Below are 22,766 nucleotides of genomic sequence, written 5' to 3' on the forward strand. Positions count from 1 at the left end.
CTGATACTAAAACATGTCCTAAATCTTCAAGAGAGGAAAATGCATGCAGTGAGTTAGGAAGCTTCACATTAGGTACAGAGTTAAAAATATTTTTTAAGACAGTATTTTACTATCTGAAATGTTCATGATTACCTCTTTTAAATTCATTCTTTTTTTTTTTTTTAGGTGATGAAAATGAGTGACTGTTGAGGTGTTTATTGCAAGCCCTTGGTCACTCGCTTTAAAAATCCACTCTTGAAAATTGAAAAGAATAACAAAAATAACCTTTAAAAGTAAGACTTGATTTTCTGTAGGTCAAATTATAGGCTTGTGTTCTGTGAAGTACAAAGGGAAACAGTCTAAAGGTGCTTTCCTGATTCTTCTCCTCCTACTGATCTTTTGAAGGACATGTGACATTTTCTTTGAGGTCACTTTTCAACTGATAGGCGAAAATGAATACAGATTATTTACGTGAATAATGCAATTAGGTACCCTTTTGTTTTTTGCCAAGCACCAACAGCAGTTTTTTTCTGCTTCTGAGGGATACACCTACCAAAAGTTTCTTATTTCTTGGTAGATGTTGTCACTACTAAAATGTTTTATTGGTTGCTCTAAAAGTAGATGAATTGCCAAAGTAATTTCAATCTAATTTAGTTCCCTTTTTTTTCTGTTCATAAATGGTTTAGGAAAAACTTCTCTAGGAATTCGTTAAAGAAGCTATTAAAAGCAGTGAGAACAGAGTTGGAAATGAAAAAAAAGTAAAAACAATGTCATTTAACAAAAAATCAATAAGAACATTTATTGTTAAAACTGAACATGAAACTGTCAGTCTTCTTGATGCTTTCTTTTTATGTGTTTTAACTATTTAGCTTTAAGTGTTTTCAGAAAGTTCAGTAAAGAATTGCTTAGCCATTTTTTTGCTTTAGGGTTGGTGTTTTCAAATATGTTGGTCTTGCTGAAACTTTAAGAAGCCAGTCATTAAAATATAAACATAATTGTGTTATTCAATTGGAAGTGTTTCTTTTTATAATTTCCAGTATGAATGAGTGAAAGTCATTATGTCTTTTAAAGTATGGTTTCCTTAGGATGGTTTGCCTTTCTAGCTGTGCTTACGTAGGCCATGGGAAAAAGTTGGTATGGGATGGTTGTGGTTTTTTTCATTCTCACCCCCTTGCATGTACAGCTGAAATTTCCATTACTCATATATCTGTGCTGTTTACTTTATGTCTCTTTTAGTGGTTTGGCAGTACATTAATCACAGGTCTTTCTTGCATTTGGTTTTAGTTATATGACAATGATCTGATTTTCATTTTCTTATTTGCCTATGATGAGGCTGCTTGAGTTTATATCATGATTAGTACTTGGATGTTGCTCCTATGCATAAATCCAACTTCAAAAGTCAGTGCTTCCTTGGAAGTGCTATTTCATGGTGTCTTACTTTTTTGCTCATAATACTGTTGGTGGTATTAAGAGAGCAGCATGAGTTTGCTGCTAGCTGTACAGACAACTTTTGTGTGGCTTAGCAGCTGCTTAGGGTGAGCACCTTCAGGTTTCATAACAGAATGGATGGCAAAGCCCAAGAGGCCACTAAGAAATCTCTGAAGAGACCATGGAGTTACAGAAGGGTTTTTGTTGAAAGGGACCTTTAATATTATCTAATTCCATCTCTTCCCCCATGCTGTATAGGCAGGGACACATTGCTCTAGACCAGGCTACTCACAGCCGTGTCCAGCCTGGCCTTGAACGCTTCCAGGGAGGGGGCATCCACAGCCTCACTGAGCAACCTGTTCCAGTGTCTCACCACCTCACAGTAAAGGATTAATTCCTAATATCTTGTTTAAATCTACCCTCTTCCAGTGTAAAACCGTTTGCTATTGTCCTGTCAGTGCATGTCCTAATAAAAAGTCCCATCCCAGCTTTCCTGCCCCCTTTAGGCACTGGAAGGCCACTATTAGATTTCCTCCAGATATTCCCTCCTCCAGGCTGAACAGCCACAGCTCTCTCACTGCGTCCTTGTAGGGGAGGTGCTGCAGACCTCTGATCATATTCGTGGTTCTCCCTCTGAACCTGTTCCAACAGCTCCATGTCCTTCTTGTGTTGGGAGCCCTGGAAGCAGATGCACTACTCCAGGTGGTGTTCCACAAGAGCAGACTTGTTCCCTCTGCCCGTGTCACCTACAAAGATGTTAAATAACATGGGTTGCAGGAGCCATCTGTGAGGAGCACAACTCATCACAGGTCTGAAAAGAAATTGTTCATCTATTCTCAAGCATGGCTGAAAGTTCTGAAGTGTACCTTGATGGTTTTCTTTAGGAACATGGCTAAGCAAAGAAGCAAGTTATGACAACTGCATGAATCACTTCAGATAGGGGGGAAAATAAAGTAGAACGTTCAGGAAAATAGATCTGTAATATGTATGTAACAGCTCAGTGCTTTTGGCTCTGGCATTGTTACCAAAGTCAGAGTTTTTTTTCTTTTCTTTTTGTAAGATAATACGTATTTGACCATTCTAATGTTAAGTAGCAACTTAGAGGCATAGGGCACCTCTTAGCTTCTTCAAAAGCTTTAGTATATGCGTGTAGTGCAGAAAAGAAGCAAAGCCAAGATAGAAGTTGGATTTGCAGAATTCAGAAAACAGTTCTGGAATGTTTAGCCATATAATTTGGTTCATCTTTTCCATTAAGAGTGCCAAGGGGCAAGATGTTCATGTTCTTTCTTTGCCTGCTTTCTGACCCTTCAGTTTTAGAATATTCTGATTTCAGTTCATCCTTATCATTTTGCATCCTAAATGTGTTTTGTTGCTATTTCATTTGATGTACTTGCAGAAATTACTATTTGGTCCCCTAAAAGGGTTGGTCAGGCATGTTTCTGACTTCAAGTGCTTGAAGATGTGACTTTTTGGCTATTATTTCCAAACACAGTTATAAAATGCGTTTATCCTGAACAATATGAAAATTTTTGGTAACCTATTATGGTTTGCAGACATCTTCCATTCAGGCAGAAAACTATTTATTTAATTAAGGTGAAGAAAACTCTTGTCTTCCCTTTCAAAATGCTATGAATCTTGCTGGGATGTACTGGTGATGTACTTGCTGGGATGAATTGGGTGATCTTGAAGGTCTTTTTCAACCCGAGTCATTCTATGGTTCTATGGTTCTATGTAGAAGTAAATAAGCCCTATTGGTGTGAGAGAGACCAATTTAAGCTCTTGTCTATTCTAATTCAGACTGGAACCTTGCAATTAGCACTTGGTCAGCCTAGGTTGATGCTCTTAACAGCTGTTGCAGTGCTTATGACTGTTATTTGTCTCTATGTCAAGCTGTCTGTGAGACTTCAGAGTTCCAAAAAGTGTTAAACAGCTCAACATTTTTATTTCCTAAATAGTTAAATTTTATTCTGTTCAGGTTCTGGATTTGTGCTGCTGTTGAACAGTAATAAGGATTTATTGGTTGTTTTTGAGATACCTACTGAAAATAACTTTTTCTGCTCTGAATTATTCATGTGCACAGAAGAGATGGAAGGAAGGATATTGCTGTCTGTAAATGTTTGGTCCTAAATTGTACAGTGATGGAAATGAAAGAAAGTCTGATGTTCATGTATGATTTAAAATGTATGTGCTGTTAGCTCCTACTGTAAGAAAGTTTTAAGTGTTTCTTTTTCCATAACTATCTGTGGGTTATAAATAGTAGGTTTTGCTTCTAGTATGGAGCAAAGAAATCTGGTCTGTGCTGTAATCACCACTGTTACTTTACCCCCCAAGATATGTGCTTAAGTGTCCGCGTAAATATGTAGATGTGAGATACTGCTGCTTTGTTTGTGAATTCAGTGCACCTGACATATCCACTTTTGGAAAGATGTCAGTCATTGTTTTATTTTAATATAATTATTGAGGTTTAAGTAGTCTCCGTTACAATTAACAGTGGGCTACTTGGCTACTTCTTGTTGCAGCACTGTTTAGTTTTGGTTCTGAAGTATTATTTAGTTTTGTATCCTGTCACTGTAGCACTGACCAGCAAGTTGCAGACAGTCTTCTTTGAAGTATGAAATGCTTTTTTATTCTTCTTTCCCTGATGTTGCCTCATTCAGTTCCTCAGAATGTTTTCTCTTTCTGTGATTCCTTTTCAGCTGCTGCACGTAAAGTGTGATAATGATGAACATATGTTTCAAAGACCCTCTACCTTTTTCTGGTGTAACAATGAGGATTCACCACCTCCTTGTTTAGATATCTCTTCCATTACGCTTACTCCTAGGAGTTCTCCTGACACTAGAATACCAGCTGGGTTGTTAATACCACCACCTTCAAAAAGTGGTCTTCCAAAGCCATCCAGTGAATTCAGCTGTCCGAGACCTCGTGTAATCCTGCTGTGCAAAACCTTTCCCGTGTTCTTTCTCAGCTCTGTGTTAGCATGTTAAAATTTGACATTTTGTACAGTGATGAAAGGACAGATGAAATTTACCTTTGATTCTCTTGGAATTTTCTTAAAATAAGGAATTTGGAAAGACCTGCTCTATTTTCCATGTAGCTTGTTTCTTCCTTACACTATTAAAATAGAAGGTTTCTTTTAAGCAGCCTTTTTAATTTAGTCCATTAATGACTCTCTTATCAATTGATCTTTTATTAAAATCACCATAAGAAGGATAAACGTTAAAATATAGCAATTCTAAAGGTCTAGTCTGAAGGCCTTTTTTCTCAATCAACTAATGGAAAAGTGATCAGCTGTTAAATGAATTTTAGTGTACTTTATAATAACTGTGCAAAATGAAGGCTTGGAATTATTTTGAAATACCAACAATGCATATTGTGTGCTTTGCCATTGCAATGTGCTAAAATACTCTGGACATTTCTTTTATTTGCTAATAACGTCTGGCTGTATTTGGCAAACAGTGACTTTCTGCATGTATTGATTTAAATACAAATGCTTCGCGTGTTCATAAGCATTTAAAAGATGCATTTAAGTAATTGTGTTTTAGTTTTAAAGAAACTGTGTGAATAGTATCAAAATGTTTCAACTAAATAGCATATAAACAGAAAACGTCAGTGTAAAGTTGGGTTATTGCTTCCGTGATAAAAAGACTTATGACTAAGCATAAATACTGTTTATTTATTGTAGCATCTATGTATCCATAAAACACTGGGCAAATAAGGAGAATCTACTTTAGCATTTATTATCTGAGTCCTTGTAGGAATATTCATGAACATTAATGGGCAGTGTAGGTTAATGCACATGGCATGTACTTATATACTGAAGCTGATCCTGCCTTCCTGATGCAGACAAAACCTATCTTCCATCAGACATAGTCTGATTGTCAGTCACACTGGTATTTCAGACTGTAAGTATGTTTATGATGAGTCAAGCATGTGCATAGTCCTGCTTTTAGTGGCAGCAGATGACATTGGGCAATTTCCTCCAACATAAATTTTACTGAATATCTGACAGTACGTGAAAGCACCAGAAGGTTAATGCAAGGTCCATAAAAGCCTCTTCTGTCTAATGAATATTCACTGATAGCTCTTTAACAACTGTCAATCATTGAAATTGCTAAGCAAGCTCATACTGAGGTCAGTAGAAGTTCTGCGCATGTTGCGCATGCAATTTAGTTATTTTATGAAGTTATTTTATGAAGCTCTGATTTTGCCAGGGAATACCAAGATGGAAAGAATTATAGTTTTTGTTGTTGTTGTTGTTTTAAATAGAAAAAAAGCAGCTTGTGACACATGGGTTGTTTTTATGCTTGCTATTTCATTACTCCTAGGTAGGAATACCCTTGTTTTCTATGAAATATTGAAGCCTTTCAGATCTTTCCAAATCCAAATTTAAAAGTATGAACTCAAAACACTGAAGAAATAGGTCATGTTGGATTTAAGAGTAGAGTTTTCTTTTAAAGCACTCTATGGAGTGCAAGATAACGGATCAAGGTGCTTTTCTTCTCTGTAGCTGCTGCAGCCTCCTGAGAGAAGGTTTGCCTTAGGGATTTGTTATGTTTCTTAAGTGACAGCATCAGTTACTGCAGCAGAGACACTAAAAGAAGCACTGCGAATTCAGTTTCAGGGCTCTGAAAGTCTCAACACTGCGGAAGACAAATATATTTACCACGTTGTGATTTTCATGATTCATATTTTTTCATTAAAAGAATCTGACTAATTAAAACTGCACTTAAAAAATAGTCATGTGAACTTTCTGGCCAAACTGAGTTGTATTTTAAATTAGCAGATTAACCCTCTGCCCAACAGTGCTGTCTTTATTATACATAGGATGTTTTTTTTTGTGTTGTCTAATGAGTAAAATTAACTTTAGTTATGCGTATATATTGTCTTCAGCTTTTCAATCACAATTCTCAACTGTTTGCTCATCTCTTAGAGTATGCAGTATGGTTTGACTTGAGCATGTCTCATTTATGTCCTCAATTAATGGACTGATGGCAGGAAGAATGAGCGACTGAAGGATAAATGAGGCTGTAGCATGGTTGTATTGTTGTATTTGTTGTATTTAGGATTTATTTGCTTATCTAGTATTTTGTAGAAGCCTGTTACAGTGTTGTGTTTTATGAATGACATGACTTCTGTTTCACGTAAGAAGATAGAGTTTGATTTCTGATATAAATATTCAGTGCACTGTATGTACAGGTTATTACTTATCCAAAAAAAATAGTTGGGGTGTTTCCATCACTGTGTGTTTTTAGATGGCACAAGAAAGAATTAGTGAAGAAGCAATAATTGGGATTGTGTCATTTAATTTTAGCCGTTTGTGCATTTGGGAGTGTAGCATACTACTGTTGCCACATTTTCTTAACGGGGTCTTGATGAAGACATCTGTATTCATACTTCTGGAGTGTAGAACTGCTAATTACTGGCTTTTACAGGTTTAACTGTGGTTCGTATATGGTTGTACTAGATTTACTGAAAATGCAATAATTACAATGCTGCTTATGTGTTTGGAGAGTTTTAGCATGTCTGAGACTCTAAACTGCAAATGCCATTTGCTTGGTGCCAGGAGCTATTTTGTGCATGCTGATGTTTTGGGTTTTTTCTACTACCTTTTTGTAAGTGTGATTCTTATTTGCATGCTGAAAAAAATCAGTGTTGTAATTTTTTTTCTTTCCATGTGAAACATTGCCCTAATATTTATTGTCCTTATTGTAGGCAGGCTGTGTGACACCTAAATCACCCTCCACTGACATCTTTGATATGGTTCCCTTTTCTCCCATATCCCCTCAGTCATCAACACCTACTCGCAATGGTACACAGCCTCCTCCAGTACCCAGTAGATCTGCAGAGATCAGTAAGTTCTTTGAAAACTGACCTAATTTTTACTTAACCTAATATTTTATTTTTTATTTTTAGGTAAACATTAAATAAAAGAAATAATGACATATGTTTTGCATGAAAAGCTAGATGCAGGTTTTCTATGTTGCATTTGCTAATACCATTCGATTTTAATACCATCTTTCCAAAGTCATCATTGTTGCTGCCAAGTTGCATTATAAGGAAATACTTGCTTGCTGAAACTATTATGTAAATAGTTGGAAGGAGTCTGTTTGGGGACTACAATGTGGCTGTTCTTTTGCTGTGTGTTTCTAGTTAATTTAGGAAATATTTTTCCTTCCCTGTTCTTTCCTTGCTACAGTCATAGCATGTAAATACCTGTGTTTCTTGGGAGTTCAGTAAGTGAGCGTGGTGATGATACAGAAGGAAGAGCTGAAGAAATCCATCAAAATATAGTCATGAAGTAATATTTTTAACATCACTTTTCATATCGTGTACTGTTTATTTTTCAGTTATAGTTGATTGAACTCTGCTGATTTGTGGAGCTCTCCTGAAAATCTCTGAAAGATGTTTAATAACAACTATTTTAGTTTTCAAATGCTTGAAGGTGTTTAGGATAATAATTTCTGCTTAACTGGGTAACTTTTAGGAATCCAGAGATAAATTAGAAAGCTTTAGAAGCTGCTCAGGGAGGAAGGGAAAGCACTCGCACAAGCAGTGCTAAAGGATGTAGGACTGTCTGTTAGCATGTAGCAATTTTTCTGTTTTTTGCCTATCATAGTATAGATAAAGAACATTAGTGGCACTGGTTGCTGCAGTGTAAGATCATATTTTGAATAGTTTATGCCTATTTTGGGAAATGCTCCTCATATATAGAATTTTCAGGTATGAAAGCTGCGTGCAGTTAAAACGATACAGTGTAAAACTTTGGTTGATGAGCATCTTCCCCAGTGCCTTACCTATACAGCTTTAACTGCCCCCTCTAAAGAAAAAGCAGATGTTGCAATGGAAACAATAAAAAAAAATTCCATTCTGTCTCAAGAGAAGGTTTTAAATGGTTTCATGTAGATTACTTAAATGGTGTGTTCAGAGAATTACAAACTATTCTAATAGTTAATATTGTTTATTAGAATATTAAACCAAATATTATAAGACAATTCTAAACTGTTATAGTGAGAATTTTTTATGGCTTCATAAAAACCAGTTAAACAAAATGAAGCCCCCCCCAATCAGGAAAAAAAAACAAGACTACTTTAGAGTTTTTCATCAAACTCCAGATATTGCCATAACATTCATTTCTATGTGCATATCTGGCTTCAAAAGTAGTAACATGGATTAGAAGATGAGTTTTGTTTTTGTTGTAGCTGTTGTCCTGCCTCAGTGCCATTGAAGTCACTACTAGAAATTTTGCAGGCTTACATGGAAGTCAGTAATTTTGGGTACCCTACTTCTCTTATTTCTCTATTTTTTTAAACACTGGGTTTTACAATACAGAAAATAATAGGGGTAACTTAATGATATGCTCTAAGTGTTTTTATTCTGCATTTGTTTCATGCGATTTTCAGTTGTGATTATGAAGTTCAGAGACATGGCAGGGTGGTGCTTCATTTATTCAGCTGCCTGCTAATTCTTTGTTCTCTGCGTGCCTTGCTTCAGACAAATACAGAATGATATAGTGTTCTGTGTGTACTACTGAGCTGTGCATTTTCAGGCTATGTCACAGAATCATAGTCATTAAGGTTGGAAAAGACCTCTAGGAACATCTCATCCAACAGTCCACCTACCACCTATATTGCTTACAAGACCATGTCCCTTAGTACTACACCTGCTTTAGCCTTCAATGCCTACACAGATGGTGACTCAGCCACTTCCCTGGGCCACCTTTTTCAATATTTACCACTCTTGCAGAGAAGAAGTTTTTCCTAATATGCCAATTTCCTAATATTCCCCCCAACTTGGTACATTAGACATTGCAAATTATTGCATTCGTCAGCTATTAACATCTTCTGATGTTTTTAAAAAATGCAGTTACGAAGTAGAAGAATGTTTTCTAATCGAACAAGTACTTAATGTGTTAGATGAGAAAGTTCTGATCCCATAAGGACTTCATTCAAGCTGTGTAATTTTGCAGTACAATAAGACGTTGTTTTATATGATATTGGTGCCAGTAGAGACACATACTGGCATTTCATTCTCCAATACAAGTCAAACGGGTGGCAGGCAAAGGAGCCAAAATGCAGTCTCACTTTTTCTGAGGTTATCTTTTCATGTTTTTCTCACTCCCTTTGCTAAAGCCCTTGAGAATTATAAGGTAATATTATTGGGTTTTTTTGTAGTTTTTCTAACTTTATATAATTGTTATGACAGAGTTTTAAGTACCTTTTGCTTTTACCAGCTCTCAGTGAAGAGTTTGTAAAGCCTAGCATGCTAAGAAGAGTGCAGTAGTGGCCTTCCCTTAGAAAGATAGTTATCTCCAAATCATTTAAGCTTTTTACAAAAAGAAAAGATTCTTGAAGTTTTGAATTCCTGTTCATCAGTATAACAACACAACTACTTGATAAATGTGTAAGCGCTACTGAATATGTCAGTAATAGCAAAAAGGTTATTGTTGTCCTATTTTACATGAGAAAGTTTCATGTCTTTTGGGCAGGAATTTGCAGATTGAACGAATACATGCTGTTCTTATAGGTAACAATTACAAAAGGGATGATTCTTTTACTAAAGAAATCCCTTTGCAGTGTTGAATTTTTATCCAAAATGTTGTAGAGAATTACTTCTTTTAGCTGATTTTACAGTCACTGGCTTGCAAGCTAAATGTAAACATTGCAGCCCAGTATAATAATTACTTGACTGGAAGTCAGATGCACACATTGGTAGGGCAACTGAAAATGCAGTGTTGGCTCTATGCTTGGGCTTCCTGAGAGCACTGAGTAAGGGACTGGAATTGTCCTTGTAGGTTATGGTGAAGAGAAAATAATTTGTTTATTTCTTGTTGGCACAGCATTATTTCCTCTCAGAAAAGAACTGGAGAGGAGCATTGTGGTGAACTGCTGAAAATCTACTTCACTTAAAGGACCTACAAAAATCCAAGATCGTGACTGACAGGTGTAGAAAGCTGCTCCAGGAGTTATCTTCCCAGAATCTGTTGTTAGAATAGTGGTGGAACCATTTGTTATGCTGCATTAGTTCCAAAAGAAATAAGTATGGATTAGCCTTCAGCTAAGGGAAAGGCTTCCTGGCCCCTATTACCTCAACTTTTTCCAGATATTTTCTTGGGTACTTATCTTCAGTTTGATAAATTTTTATTTGTCATTACAGCTGCTCCAGTAAATATGGAGAAAGCATGTATCAGCATAACCCTGTGTCTGGATGATAGCGAATGTAAGGAGGTTTGGGATGCAAAATAAAGCAGAAGTGCCAAATATTTGTAGAATTTTGTTTGTTCTTGCTAGTTCTGAGTTTATTACAGAATGTAGATTGATATTCCCCAGTATTAGTTTTTCTTGTCCTGTTTGTCAGATCAGTCACAGGAAAAAAGTATTTAATACTTGTTTGTGAATAGAAATACGCAGTTTGAGTTAAAGATGTAAAGCATCATTATTTTATTATTTTGAATTTAATTGATTTCCCAAGCAGTGAGTTTATTTTCTTCCAGTAAGGTATAGGACTGGTCAGAAGGAGGTAAAAGCAATTATGTGTTGCCCAAAGGGATTGCTTTCAGAGACTTAGCAATTTGTACTGTAGAAAGAAATGCCTATCTACGCTACAGCTATTTTGAAGAGTGTGCCAGGCAAGATGTTATTGTTATATTTAATATTTTTTCTTGCCAGTACTTCAGCATGAAATAAAACAGTACTGATTTGTGTTGTTTCTGCTAAAATGAAGCTTAAAAAATGAACAGTAAACACTAGCAGCAAAGACTATGGGAATGCCATGCAACAGCAGAGCTCTGCAGTGAGAAAATTTCATCCAGTTTCCACATGTTCATCTTTAGTTTCAAAGAGAAATACTGTTTGGAAGTATTACACTGTACTCTGACTCAGCAACCCAGTCTCTCTGACTGCACACATTAAATGCAGAAAAGCAGCAGCCCTGTTGTCCTAAGGCCTTTTACAGCTATTTCACTGATTGTATTAGAGGTGGTTTCCCAAAGCATTTAAGGGAAGTTCAGCTAGGAAATATCTATTGTAAAAATTAGATTCCTCACAGGGCTTAGTAGCTTTGTCATTGATAATAAGTTGTTCTGTTTAATTTTCAAGTCTGCCTTGAATAATAGTAGGAATGAAATAACCTTTGACATAAAAGCATGTTCCACTGAAGGAGTTAAAACCTTCAACTGTTCTACCGTTCATTAGCTCAATACTGTCGTAAATAAAAGCATCATACTTAGGCATGAATAAGATGTTCATAATGCTTGCTTTCAAAATAGTGATGTAATTACAGTACTAGGAAATTACAGATCTGTGCTCTTCACTGTTCTTTCATAAATACATTCCTTGAATGCTTGTTAAGGCTGGGTGTTGAAACTGGCGACTTTAAGCTATCTGACCACATAGGAAACAGTTGGCTCTTTGTGAATCTGTAACTTCTTTTTTAGGGTAAAATTAACTTAAAAAAAAAAAGGAAGGAAAAAAAAAAAAAAAAAAAAAAAGAAAAGAAAGAAAGAAAAGGACCTTGATAATGAGCAGATAGATTTAGGAGGGACATTAAATACACTAAACATAACCATTTTTTTTCCCAGTAAAGTGCAGGTTAAAAATTAAAGCTGCTGCTCATCTAAAGATCTCTGAGTAGGAGTACAAGGATGTGTAAGGATGCTGATTGTACTTCTGCTGACCCATTTTGGTTGTGAGATAGCCAGGGGATGAGGTAGATCCTAGTTTTTACATTAGGTTATACTTCTTGATCTCTCTTTTGCATGAGGGTTGTCTGTCTTTTCCAGGAAAAAATACATTTTCTTAATTCCTTTTTTGGCTCAAGTGGGATTTTGGAATGAGGCTCTCAGATCTGGGCCATCTTTTGTTCCTATGTGGTAGTCTATAGCTGTTAAGCCACAGCTTAAATGTGTAATTAAAACTTTTAATCCAGTTCCTACCTGTTTGTGTACATTATTTTGGGAATGGTGGTGTATTCTAATTACTTAAGATATATGCTGTGCAATGCAGTACAGTAACAGAAAAAACCTCAGCACTGAAGAGGATTCTCCTTTTAAAAAGTTAGAAACTGTACGACATGACAGAGGACTGATTGTAGTAATTGCATTTGTGGATCCAGTTTAAGTGGATTTTGAGGGCAAGCAGCATGTCATGGTTGTCTACATTTTCTTTGATTCTTCTTTGACTGTTCTTTGGTTGAGTATTATGACTCCAGTAATTAGTTTTATTTGCTACTAATAGCACACTGAGGTACTCAAAGAAATGCAGAACTAAAATTCCACAGGTAAGGGTAGTTGTCTTCACAGAAGTCCTTACCCTGATAATCAGGACTGGCAGATATGAAGAGATATGAAGGCTAATTTGTTTGTGAGAATTTGATTCTAACATAATGGAATTTGAGAGTTGACATCCAGCTGATTCCTATTCATATATGAAATACTCACACAGACTGATTCCAGAAGGCACTTCAGTAGGAGTTCCTTTATTCAGACTTGGATTTCTTCTTCTCAGGTTCCTAAAGTTCCTCTAGAAAGCACAACCATTTAATGAAAAGTTCACAAAGGCTTGAACAGAAGTTGCTGGCATAACTGGAGAAAAAATTGTAGATTATCCAGTCTTTTAAACTGATCAAGACCTGACTTTTGATTTTAGATGTTAAAATTTTACTGTTTATCATTTGCGTGTCTGAAGGTGCTTTTATTTAGCTTGTAAGATGTAAGCTGAGATTTTCAAAGAGCTGTTGTCATAACTCATGCATTTTCTCTCAGTGACTCATTTTTCTGTTATTCCAGAGAGAGACCTTTTTGGAGCAGAACCTTTTGACCCTTTTAGCTGCGGAGCAGGAGATTTCCCTCCAGACATTCAGTCCAAGCTAGATGAGATGCAGGTAACCATTGAGTTATCAATTATGTAGTTTTCTGTGGATACATGAATATTATTAAAATAAATTTTTACAATGTTTTTAAAACATATTCTGGGCTGCACGGTCACAGTTACATAGGGGATGGGGGGGACAAATACAAGAAAGATGACTGGAATTCTTGATTCATGGGGAACTGCAATTTTTCAACCTGAAGATCTTGATACATGTTATCATGTGGTAATAATACAGACAGACACCTGACATTATTTAAGGCTTACCAGAGCTGTAAACCAAATGGTTACTACTGCTCCTCACTAGGAAGGGACTGAGCAAGTTTTAAAAAGAGCTGTTGTTAGAGGCCTACCTATGCATTGACCTTGATATTCCTCAGAAATTTCCTGCTGCTTTTAGAAATAGTCGTACCTGACTGTTGCATTCTGGGCCACAGACAGTTGAGAACTGATTGAAGAACTCAGATCTTTTTTCTTCTGGACATGTTTGTTGAGTCTGAAATACTCCATGCTATCTGTTTAGATATTGACTTCAATTTGAAGCAATTCTGGGAGAAAGCCTTTAAACTGCAGGCTAAGTGTCAGACTTTGCAGACTGCTAATTTCTTGTAAGCTTTCTTATCTGTTTTTTCATAGCAGCCTTCCAGCAAATGGAAGGCTGAGAACATTGGGAACTTGAATTTCTAGGATCCTGGCTCCTCAGCAGGAAGCGTTCCCAGAGCTTCTGGACATCTTGTGTCTTGAGAGCCCACAAAGTAGGAGTGCAAGGTGTCAGGCTCACTGATTTCGTCCCTCTGCCTAGAGAACAGTGGAAACATTTTAAAATGGCTTCAGTACACTTAATTACTTTTGAATTGTCCTAAATAATATTTGCAAATTCCTCTTCATTGAGACATCTGAATGTATATGTGAAGGAGCTTTCCATGTGGATGCCACCACTGGAGAAAACTCCTCTCTCTGTGAAATAAGTAATATATATTCTTGCTCATCTGTGCTCTGGCCCATGTAATTTCAGAGTGCAACTGAAAGCCAAAGCTGCTTTCTTTGCAGCTACATTAGAATTACTTACATTCTGTGAATATCATAACCAAGACCTTTGGTAGGAAACACAAAAAAAAAACAAAGCAAAACAAGACAATCTTTGGAACTTGACATTGACAGAGACACGTGTTTCCCTTAAGTATAGCCTGTTATAGGTGAAAATGAGCTACAGTGTCTGTGAATACTATGAAAAATGCTGTGTAAAGCATTTGTGTCAAGTATCAAACACAATTCTTACTACAAACAGTATTTTGTCTAAGTTTGATATTGTTAGGCTATGATTCCTATGTGCTATCATGTTGTGAAGAATCAAGAAATGGATCGGCAAAAATCTTTATCAGAGATTTTTGATCGGTCATGAAATGGTGGAGGTACCATCAATTTTTACTGACACAAGACAAAACCTTCTTATCTTTATCTATTGCTAGGTTGTGTTGGAAATAATATTGCTTTAGTTAAGAAGTCTGTTGTGTTGTGTGCATGTGTTATTTTTTTGTTTTGTTTGCTCTGTAAAGTGGTCACAGAGAACCAAGCATACCTTGATTGAAAGTTTATTAGTAGAGTTCCATGTTGATCTGTAAGTTGTTGTTCACATATAATTCAGTTGTCTAGTGCAAAACTGATAGGATGTAGAAAAAAAATCATTTCTAACTGTGATCAAAGCAAAAGTGATGTGAAGCGACTTGCCAGTGACATTCTTCTATCAGAGTAGGTCATTGTTACATTTAGTTGCCACACGTAAGTTCTTTGTGTAAATTGTATGGATCCGTCTTGCAAAATGCAAATTGAAAAACGTTTTTTCCTTATCTCTTTTATCTTCTTACGCTTTCCTGGGTGCCTAGCGTCAGCGATGGTTGGTATTTCATATTTTAATTATGGTTTTTATAACTGGGAAGTACATATGCTCTTGTCCTGAGTTTTTATGCTTTAATTTATGAAAGTTTTATATTTTTGTGTAAACATAGATATATATATAGAGAGAAGTTATTAAGATTTGTATTTTATATATGCAATTTTGCATGTCAGGGTCTTTCTCATTTTTATAAGCCTACAATTTTTAAGGTGAGAATAGCTGACTTTATACTTGTTTCATTTGTTTGATCAGCTCTTATCAACTCTTCATTCTCCTTGTGTGATACTGAAATGTCCAACGTTGTTCTTTGGATGGCCATGAATGAAATGGTCTGTGTAAAACCTTTGGCTACATAGATTTTATACTACTACAGCCATATATGTAAATACACTTTCAATTGGAGATTTACTTAAAAACATAAAATGAGTCAAAGATGCTGGAGGTCAGTTGTTGCTAGAAAAAGCCTTTGTGAGGAAAAGTGAAATGGCTGCCACAGAAGGTCAAACCACAAAGCATGTGATGTCGTCTGAGAAATCTAAAATTCAGAAAAATTTTAGATAAGTGTGAGCTGCTTTCTTCACTGCAATGAATACATAGTTAAAGGAGCTGTTGTCTTTATGCTTTCATGGTCTTCCCTTTTTCAAAGTACAGCCTGCATTTCAGTGAATATTTATTTCAGTTAATATTCAAAGGTTGGCATCCAATAGTTTGGAATATAATATATAGCATACTATAATATAATCCTTAATTCAGCTTAACTTACACTCAAAGTGTCCAACAAGCGAACTTGGAAACAACCAGCAACAGGTTACCTGGAAAAACTCAGGCAGTCCTTTAATCTGTTCTCAGCAAGCATGCCCTAGCCTGCAGAAAAGCTGTCTTAAAGAAATATGTGTTGGATAAGGATGTGCAAGTGAAGTCGAAGAAGAAAGCACAGTAAAACTTAGGTGGCACTGGGGATAAACTTTCAGGAGCAGGTGCTTTTCCTTTGCATCTGATATTCTGAACTTAATGCAATCAGATCCAGTTCCTCAACCTCTGGCAGAACATTTTTATGTTTAAACTTTAGGGAGGATCCAAAATTCAGTTAAGCTCTTTCTGTTCTGTTTCTTTGTCCAACCTCAGCCAAATTTTTTGGAGAGCTCAAAACTCCAGCATGTGCTGAGATAGGAGTTTTACAGCTCAGACATCGCTCTGAAGACTCTCCAACCTCCTGTTTCCTCCACCCTTATGCTGAAACATATTTTCATCCTTTCTATTTTGACTGCGTCCAAACATTAATAAAATGAATCTTGTAGTGAGGTGAAGTTTGCCTGGATCTTGAATCATAGTAGCAACAGCTGCTACGATTTATCAAAATCTCAAGGTAGTTAATATTTTAAAGCCTGCAGGATCTGCCGACCGTTCACCCTGCGCAGCCAAATGTAGTCAGGAGGCTTGTCCAATTTCCATCCAAAATGAGTTATGCTCAGCCCTCTAAATTATCTGCTCAATACATGTTGATTTATCATTGGTTCACTGAGTTTGTGCTGACTTAAGATCATTGAGTGAAGTCAGGTGGTGAAGGGATAAACAATCTAACCTCAGACAGAGCCATATGGGTTGACTTTGGCAGATTTACCTTGTGATAAAATTGAAATAGTTTGTGTGTTACTGCTGGTTGTTTTTAAACGGAATAGCATAAAAGAAAAAAGAAAAAATAACTGGGAATTTTGGAAGATGGGTTGTTTTCTGATTACTTTTCATATTGGAAATAAGCTTTGCATCTCTAGGAGACCCATCACATGTTAGTACGATGTTGTTATTTTTCTGTGTAACTAAGATGTTCAGTCATCTTGGAAGTAAAAAAGCACTGTCATGTAGATACGAGCACACAAGCAAAGCACAATGTAGGTGTACATTTTATAGCTCTTCATGTTCCATTTCCTATCCACTATCAGGGATGGACTTTGTCTGCATTCCTTGAAAATCAGCCCATTAGAGATATGTTGCTGTTTACTGAGCCCTGGCAGTACAAGTTGTGAGGCATATGCTTTTTAATGAAAAGGCAATGTGTTATGCTAAGAACTTGTTATGAGAACCTGGAATGTTTGACATTTAAAATAGTGAGTATTAAAATGATGACAGATAGCATGTAATGTGTACAAGTACTTGACTGTATGTCATTTTTAAGGAAAAAATTTCTGCCTAATACGTTAATCCAGCTTAACAGAAAAGCATAAAAATAAAGCATAATTTATAATTACTTAGCCATTCCAACTGACAGCATTATTATTACAGCTGTGAATTCTGGGTTTTAGAGTGGAAAGTAGAAGGTAGGCATATGCTGGGTATTATAATAGATGTACAGTAGCTTCAAGGTGGCATAAAGCTGTAGGCCTTCTGTTATGTTTCTTTACCTGCCTTAATCACCTTTCAGTTGTGCCTAGGCATAAATGAGAATCTTTTCATAAAAACTTGCTGTCTTACAGCTTGGCTGACAACAGCTGATTGGGTCATTTTATTAGTGTTACAGTTATCATATGTTGTCTGAAGTATAGTTTTGCAGATTCCAGAAGAATTGAAGAATACTAGCTAGCTGGCAAGAAGTGTGGGGCTGGAATGGAGATGGCTGTGGGAGATTGTGGAGTTTGTGCTTTCTTAATCTTTAGGAATTTGTTTGCAGAGTTACTCCAGCAGACAAAGTCAAAGGAATGTTTTGAAGTCTTCCCTTTTTGAATGCCGCATTCAGTGGGAATATTGATTGAGGCAATATGTCTTACTTGGAGTATCCTGGTTTATAATACTGTATCATCTTTTCCTTTACCTTAAATACTCAAAAATATTAATAATAATCTGATTTTTTTTTAAATCCTGAAAAATGCTCTGAGGGCTCTGCAGATTTCCCCGATTTCCTGCTTGTGTGTTTTTTTGACCCTGTGGTTGCCATGATAATGTGGACCTCCTAGTTACTGTTGAATCTTCTCTAGTGAGTTTTGTGTGGTCTATAATGGGTGAATATCATAGACATCCACTCTGGTCAGTATAACAGTGAGATGCTCCAGGCTGACCAGAAAAACCTCACAGCTATGTAAGATGTTACCAAGCAGTTCTGAAATGTATAAAGGCAAGATAAAAGCATGCAGAACTTGAACTGGATGTGTGCTGCATTGTAGGACTGGCAGAGCTTTGGAAGGGCTCACAGCAGAGATACAAATGAAGTTGTGTCCTTGTTAGACCAGTTGCCATACATTTTCTACTATTACAGCTGCATGAAGACTCTTCAGGTTGAAGCATAAACTGTCCCTTTTACAGCCTCAAAACTTGCAGCTCCTTCTAAATACTTAAAAATATTAGAGTTTAAGACACACAGGAACTGAGAGGTTTATGATTGAGCAGATTGAACTGTCGAGCTAATCCTAGGACTGGTGCTTCTGTGTAAGCAGTCTTATTTTTGAATGCTGTTACATCAAGAAACTGCATCATTTGGGTAAATAACCAACGTCTCATTTATGACAGAATGCTGGCTTGGAATTTCACACTCTGTTTGCTTGAAGTATCTTTTGCACTGAATGCTCCTCCTGTTAGCTTGTTGAAAAGTACAGAAGGGAGGGGGAAATAAGTCAAATATGCCAGTGAGCATTGTCAACATCGTGTCCCCCAGGCAAGACAAACCTGGCAGCACAGCTGAAGGCTTACAAACTAGTAATGCTGCTGGCTCACTGTCTCATAGTATGAATGTTAGGAAAATGTAAACTCTACCTGAAAAATCTCAGGCCATTTAGTAATCATCTCCAGCAAGTATATTGAATTTTTCAGCATTGCAGATGGCATTGTCTGGTGGGTTATTAAATATTCAGTCTCTTAATACCTAGCCTGGGGGTTACATTTGTTTGAAATAAAGCTGTTTAGACTTGTGAATGATCTTTTAAAACCAAAAGGTATTCTCCAGAGGTACTACTATGCATTATGACAAGTCATGAGTTTCTGCCAAGTCCCTATGCAGGCTGCCTTAAAAGAAGATTTGGTTTGATTAAAAGATACTTGGTTTAAAAAAGCACTTAGTATTGATTTCATAGCACATAATTGACATTCTCCAAGTGAATTATAACCTGAGAGTACTGAGCTGAGCAGTGTGACAGGTGCCACTGGAGCTGATGTTCATGTGGTATTTATATTCAGATTGCTAGTTTCCAGCTGCTTAAGGCTTGACAATACCTTTGCCTAACAAGCCAGACATCTTTGGTTTCAAAGATGACTTTTCTTTTGACGGTCAGGCCATAAATGTTCAGCTGCTTTTAATGAGAAAAAGATAAATGAAAACAAGAGCTTTTTCCCTACATTAAAGTGCTGCTGTTGCTTTGATGCAAGCAAGGTGTGTTTTGTCAACCAAGATGTGTACCTGTGGAAATGATTCTTTTCCATGCAGGGAGAGGTAGCATACGGCTTCCTGTAGTGTTTCTACCAATGAAACTTGAGGAATTTTGAATTTACCTCCTTAAGAATTTGTTCCTTCCTTCCAAAACATTGTAATTTGATGTTGCTGATTTATTTTTACATTTGAAATCCATCCTTCAATCATTCACAATAAAACAGATATGATTCTATTGGCCACGTAGTGAAGCACAGATGGCCATAGGCTGTAAAGCGTAACACCTCTCAATGTAACTGCGCAGTGAAGGATTCAGAAGAAACTTCTGAGATTTTGTTGGGCCCTGCTACATTTGTTGTGAGACTGCTTTTAATATAAGGGATTTCTGTATGTACAAGATGTCTGGTATTAATAGCAATCTTCCTAATTTAAGTCTCTGTAAGGTATAAATGCAATAATCTTTTTTCTCTTACAGCAATCTGATCTTTCCTGCTTATAAATTGTGTGGAATTTTGCTCATGTTCAGTGCAATTCAAATCAAACTTGCTTGTTTTTGTACCAATTTATGTATGCAAATAGTCAATATTTTTATTGTAATGCTACTTGATACAGGCACAGCATTTCTTAGAGTGAAGTCCTTTTGTGTGTTCATGCCTTAGAGAAAAGTAAGACTAATTGACTGATCAAATAGCGTAGATGTGAATTATCCTGTTAAGCATCCTCTTGAACAGTCTCAGCTAATTACCCTGAAGATGAGCTAGAATTAAGCTGGAATTTAAATATTTATAGAGAAAATAATCCCCCAGGAGTTACTTTGTCTTTTATTAACAATGTCTTGTTTCCTTGCAGGAGGGGTTCAAAATGGGATTAACTCTTGAAGGCACAGTGTTTTGTCTTGACCCACTAGACAGCAGATGCTGATGCCAAGAAACTAAATGTGAAATTCTCACACAGTGTTTTTTTAATTCTGAACGTGTATTCACAAATATTATCCATGTGCCAAAATATGCTTTTTTTTCCAACATGTGAACTCTTATGAGGTTTGCTTCTGTAAAAAAAACAAACAAAAAACAAACAAACAAAAAAAACAAAACAAAAAACAACGTAGTTCCACTCCTTCCCTGTACAAATGTATAAAGTTGTGTTTGTTTACAAAATATGAATTAAATCACACTATTGTTTCTTTGCCTCACACTTTGGCCCGAGTTGACTATGCTTTACTACTAGTTGCCTGAAGTTCTTCAGAAAGCTGGCACGTACCTCTGTGCAGAGATGCAAGCATGAGTTTCACCCAATGCTATACTTGGCAGCATTTTAAAAGTAAGCTTTTAAGCCATTATTTAAAGTTCCGTCAGTAAAACTATTAATTGCAGTTGCAATGAAAAAGCAGAAAACATTAACTGTTAATACATGCTTTAAGAAAATTGTAATTCTGTGTAATTATTTCTTTTACTGTGTACAGTTATTACACGGTATATCTGTTGTTATTAGTTTATAAAATCCAGAAGACTTTTAGGTCATTAAATCACATTTTAGAAGCTAACCAATAGTGTTATACTTAGTATTTAGTAAGAGCTGCCTAATTGCAGAAATTAAGTACTTACCTTCTATTTTATTTTAAGATGAACAGTAAAGTGAAGCATTAAGAATTCATTGCAAAACAAAATTCGTAACGATTACTTGAACATTAGACTTTGAAATTGCTTTTACTGAGGGATTTAAGTAATTTCTTACGCAAGCGGGCACACTTTGCAGAGGTTAATTGTGATCTGCTTTCAGCTCCTGAGTGTTCAGTTCAATATTGTTTTCATCGTCTTCTTTGTTGTTAAGTCTTAACATAAGTTTGAAGCTTGCTGCAAGGTTTTGGTATGTTGGTAAGTTCTTCATACTCCCTCGTTTTTTATGTTACGCTAGCAACTGCACTCCAAAACTTTCAGCTGCTAATGAGTTTAACGCTGACCTTTCTATGCATACTCTTCGCTAGCCTTCAGCATAAGCAATAAAATAATATCCTGAGCGTATTTCAGACGAGAATTATCGTTACTCTTTCAGTTCCCAAACTCCACGTTAGTTCAGTTTAATCCTCATAAAAACTCTTGTATTCTCCCCTTAAAACATAAAGAACAACAACAACGAGCTCTAAGAGTGTTTTGGGTTATTGTCTCTTGTTTTCCAGGGAGGCTTTTTCTGACCCTTAGGATTTTATCCTCAGGGTTTGCAGTTTACACCAAAAAGTATTTTGCAGATTCTTTCTAGTGTGTATATTTTTACACTCCCTTCAACCAAGTCCTTTAAAAAGCCCTTCAAAAGTCTGCTGAAACGAATGATGTTATTCCTTTGAGTTTGGCTCGTGCTCATATACCCTGCTGAACTGGGACCCCAATGTTCTACATTGCATTAGTCTTCCTCTCTATAATTCTTCATGGAGTATTCACATAAACCTTTATATATATTAAACAACAACAAAAAAATCTATCTATCTATATAAAAATCACTAACAAATAGAATAGTATGTTTCATAAAGAAAAGTCTTTATAATTTTGTTTGTCATATAGTATTTTGGAATTTGTATAATGAGGATGTTTAGTAGCCATAGTAATGGCCTTTTTTAACAAATAGAATTTGTATTTTTATTGTACTTTAAAAAGCTTTACATAATAAACATATATTTAGTGGTCATTTATTATCAATTGTAACACCAAAATAAATAATATTTGCACATTTTAAGAAATGTTTTTCTTTACTGGTTTTTATGATAGTTGATTGCAAATGGCATGATTAAATATTGCATAACTGGTCAATCCATACAAAAATACTCAAATCAACACAGCACGACATTTTTAATGAAAAGGTTGTGTGATCCAATTGGAAGCTGTATTTCTATGTAAATTCAAATGTATGTTTAATTTTGCCTAAAATAAATGTTTTTAAATAAATTGCCTTGTGGGACACAGTGTTCATTCGGTTGCATGTTCACTGGATGGGATGGAGTGGAGGTGCGTAACGAGCTGCTGTGAAAAATGTTTTGCAGTGACTTTATATGATGGAGTCAAATACCAGGTGTCAGCCACTGTAAAAATACATCCCCGTTTTTTGTCCTTTGATATTGCGTTTGGTCTGAGCTGTTATCATGAGAGAAAAATAGTTACCTAATATAAGTACTATGGAAGTTTTGATTCCTGATTCCTATTTTTTGCCTTGTCTTTCAACAGTACTTCATGGATTTAATGGACTCTTTATAATGCTTTTT

At 36.0% G+C, this 22,766-nt stretch overlaps 1 protein-coding gene across 12 annotated transcripts in view; it reads left to right on the forward strand.

Moving 5' to 3' along the window:
* Nucleotides 1-22,443, forward strand: part of GULP1 (GULP PTB domain containing engulfment adaptor 1) — a 139,203-nt gene extending 116,760 nt beyond the window's left edge. For 6 of the 12 annotated variants that reach the window (XM_072342163.1, XM_072342164.1, XM_072342165.1 and 3 more), the window contains 4 exons: nucleotides 4,104-4,331; nucleotides 7,120-7,258; nucleotides 13,190-13,284; nucleotides 20,366-22,443. In XM_072342163.1, the coding sequence (XP_072198264.1) occupies nucleotides 4,104-4,331; nucleotides 7,120-7,258; nucleotides 13,190-13,284; nucleotides 20,366-20,437 (534 nt within the window). In that variant the 3' untranslated portion in view covers nucleotides 20,438-22,443. Of the gene's footprint in view, nucleotides 1-4,103; nucleotides 4,332-7,119; nucleotides 7,259-13,189; nucleotides 13,285-15,154; nucleotides 15,166-20,365 lie in introns of all 12 variants that reach the window. The other 6 variants (XM_072342172.1, XM_072342173.1, XM_072342171.1 and 3 more) reach the window with 3 other exon arrangements.
* The last annotated feature ends 323 nt before the right edge of the window (nucleotides 22,444-22,766 follow it).

The sequence above is a fragment of the Excalfactoria chinensis genome, chromosome 7, assembly GCF_039878825.1.
Source record: "Excalfactoria chinensis isolate bCotChi1 chromosome 7, bCotChi1.hap2, whole genome shotgun sequence".
NCBI classification, from domain to species: Eukaryota; Metazoa; Chordata; class Aves; order Galliformes; family Phasianidae; genus Excalfactoria; species Excalfactoria chinensis.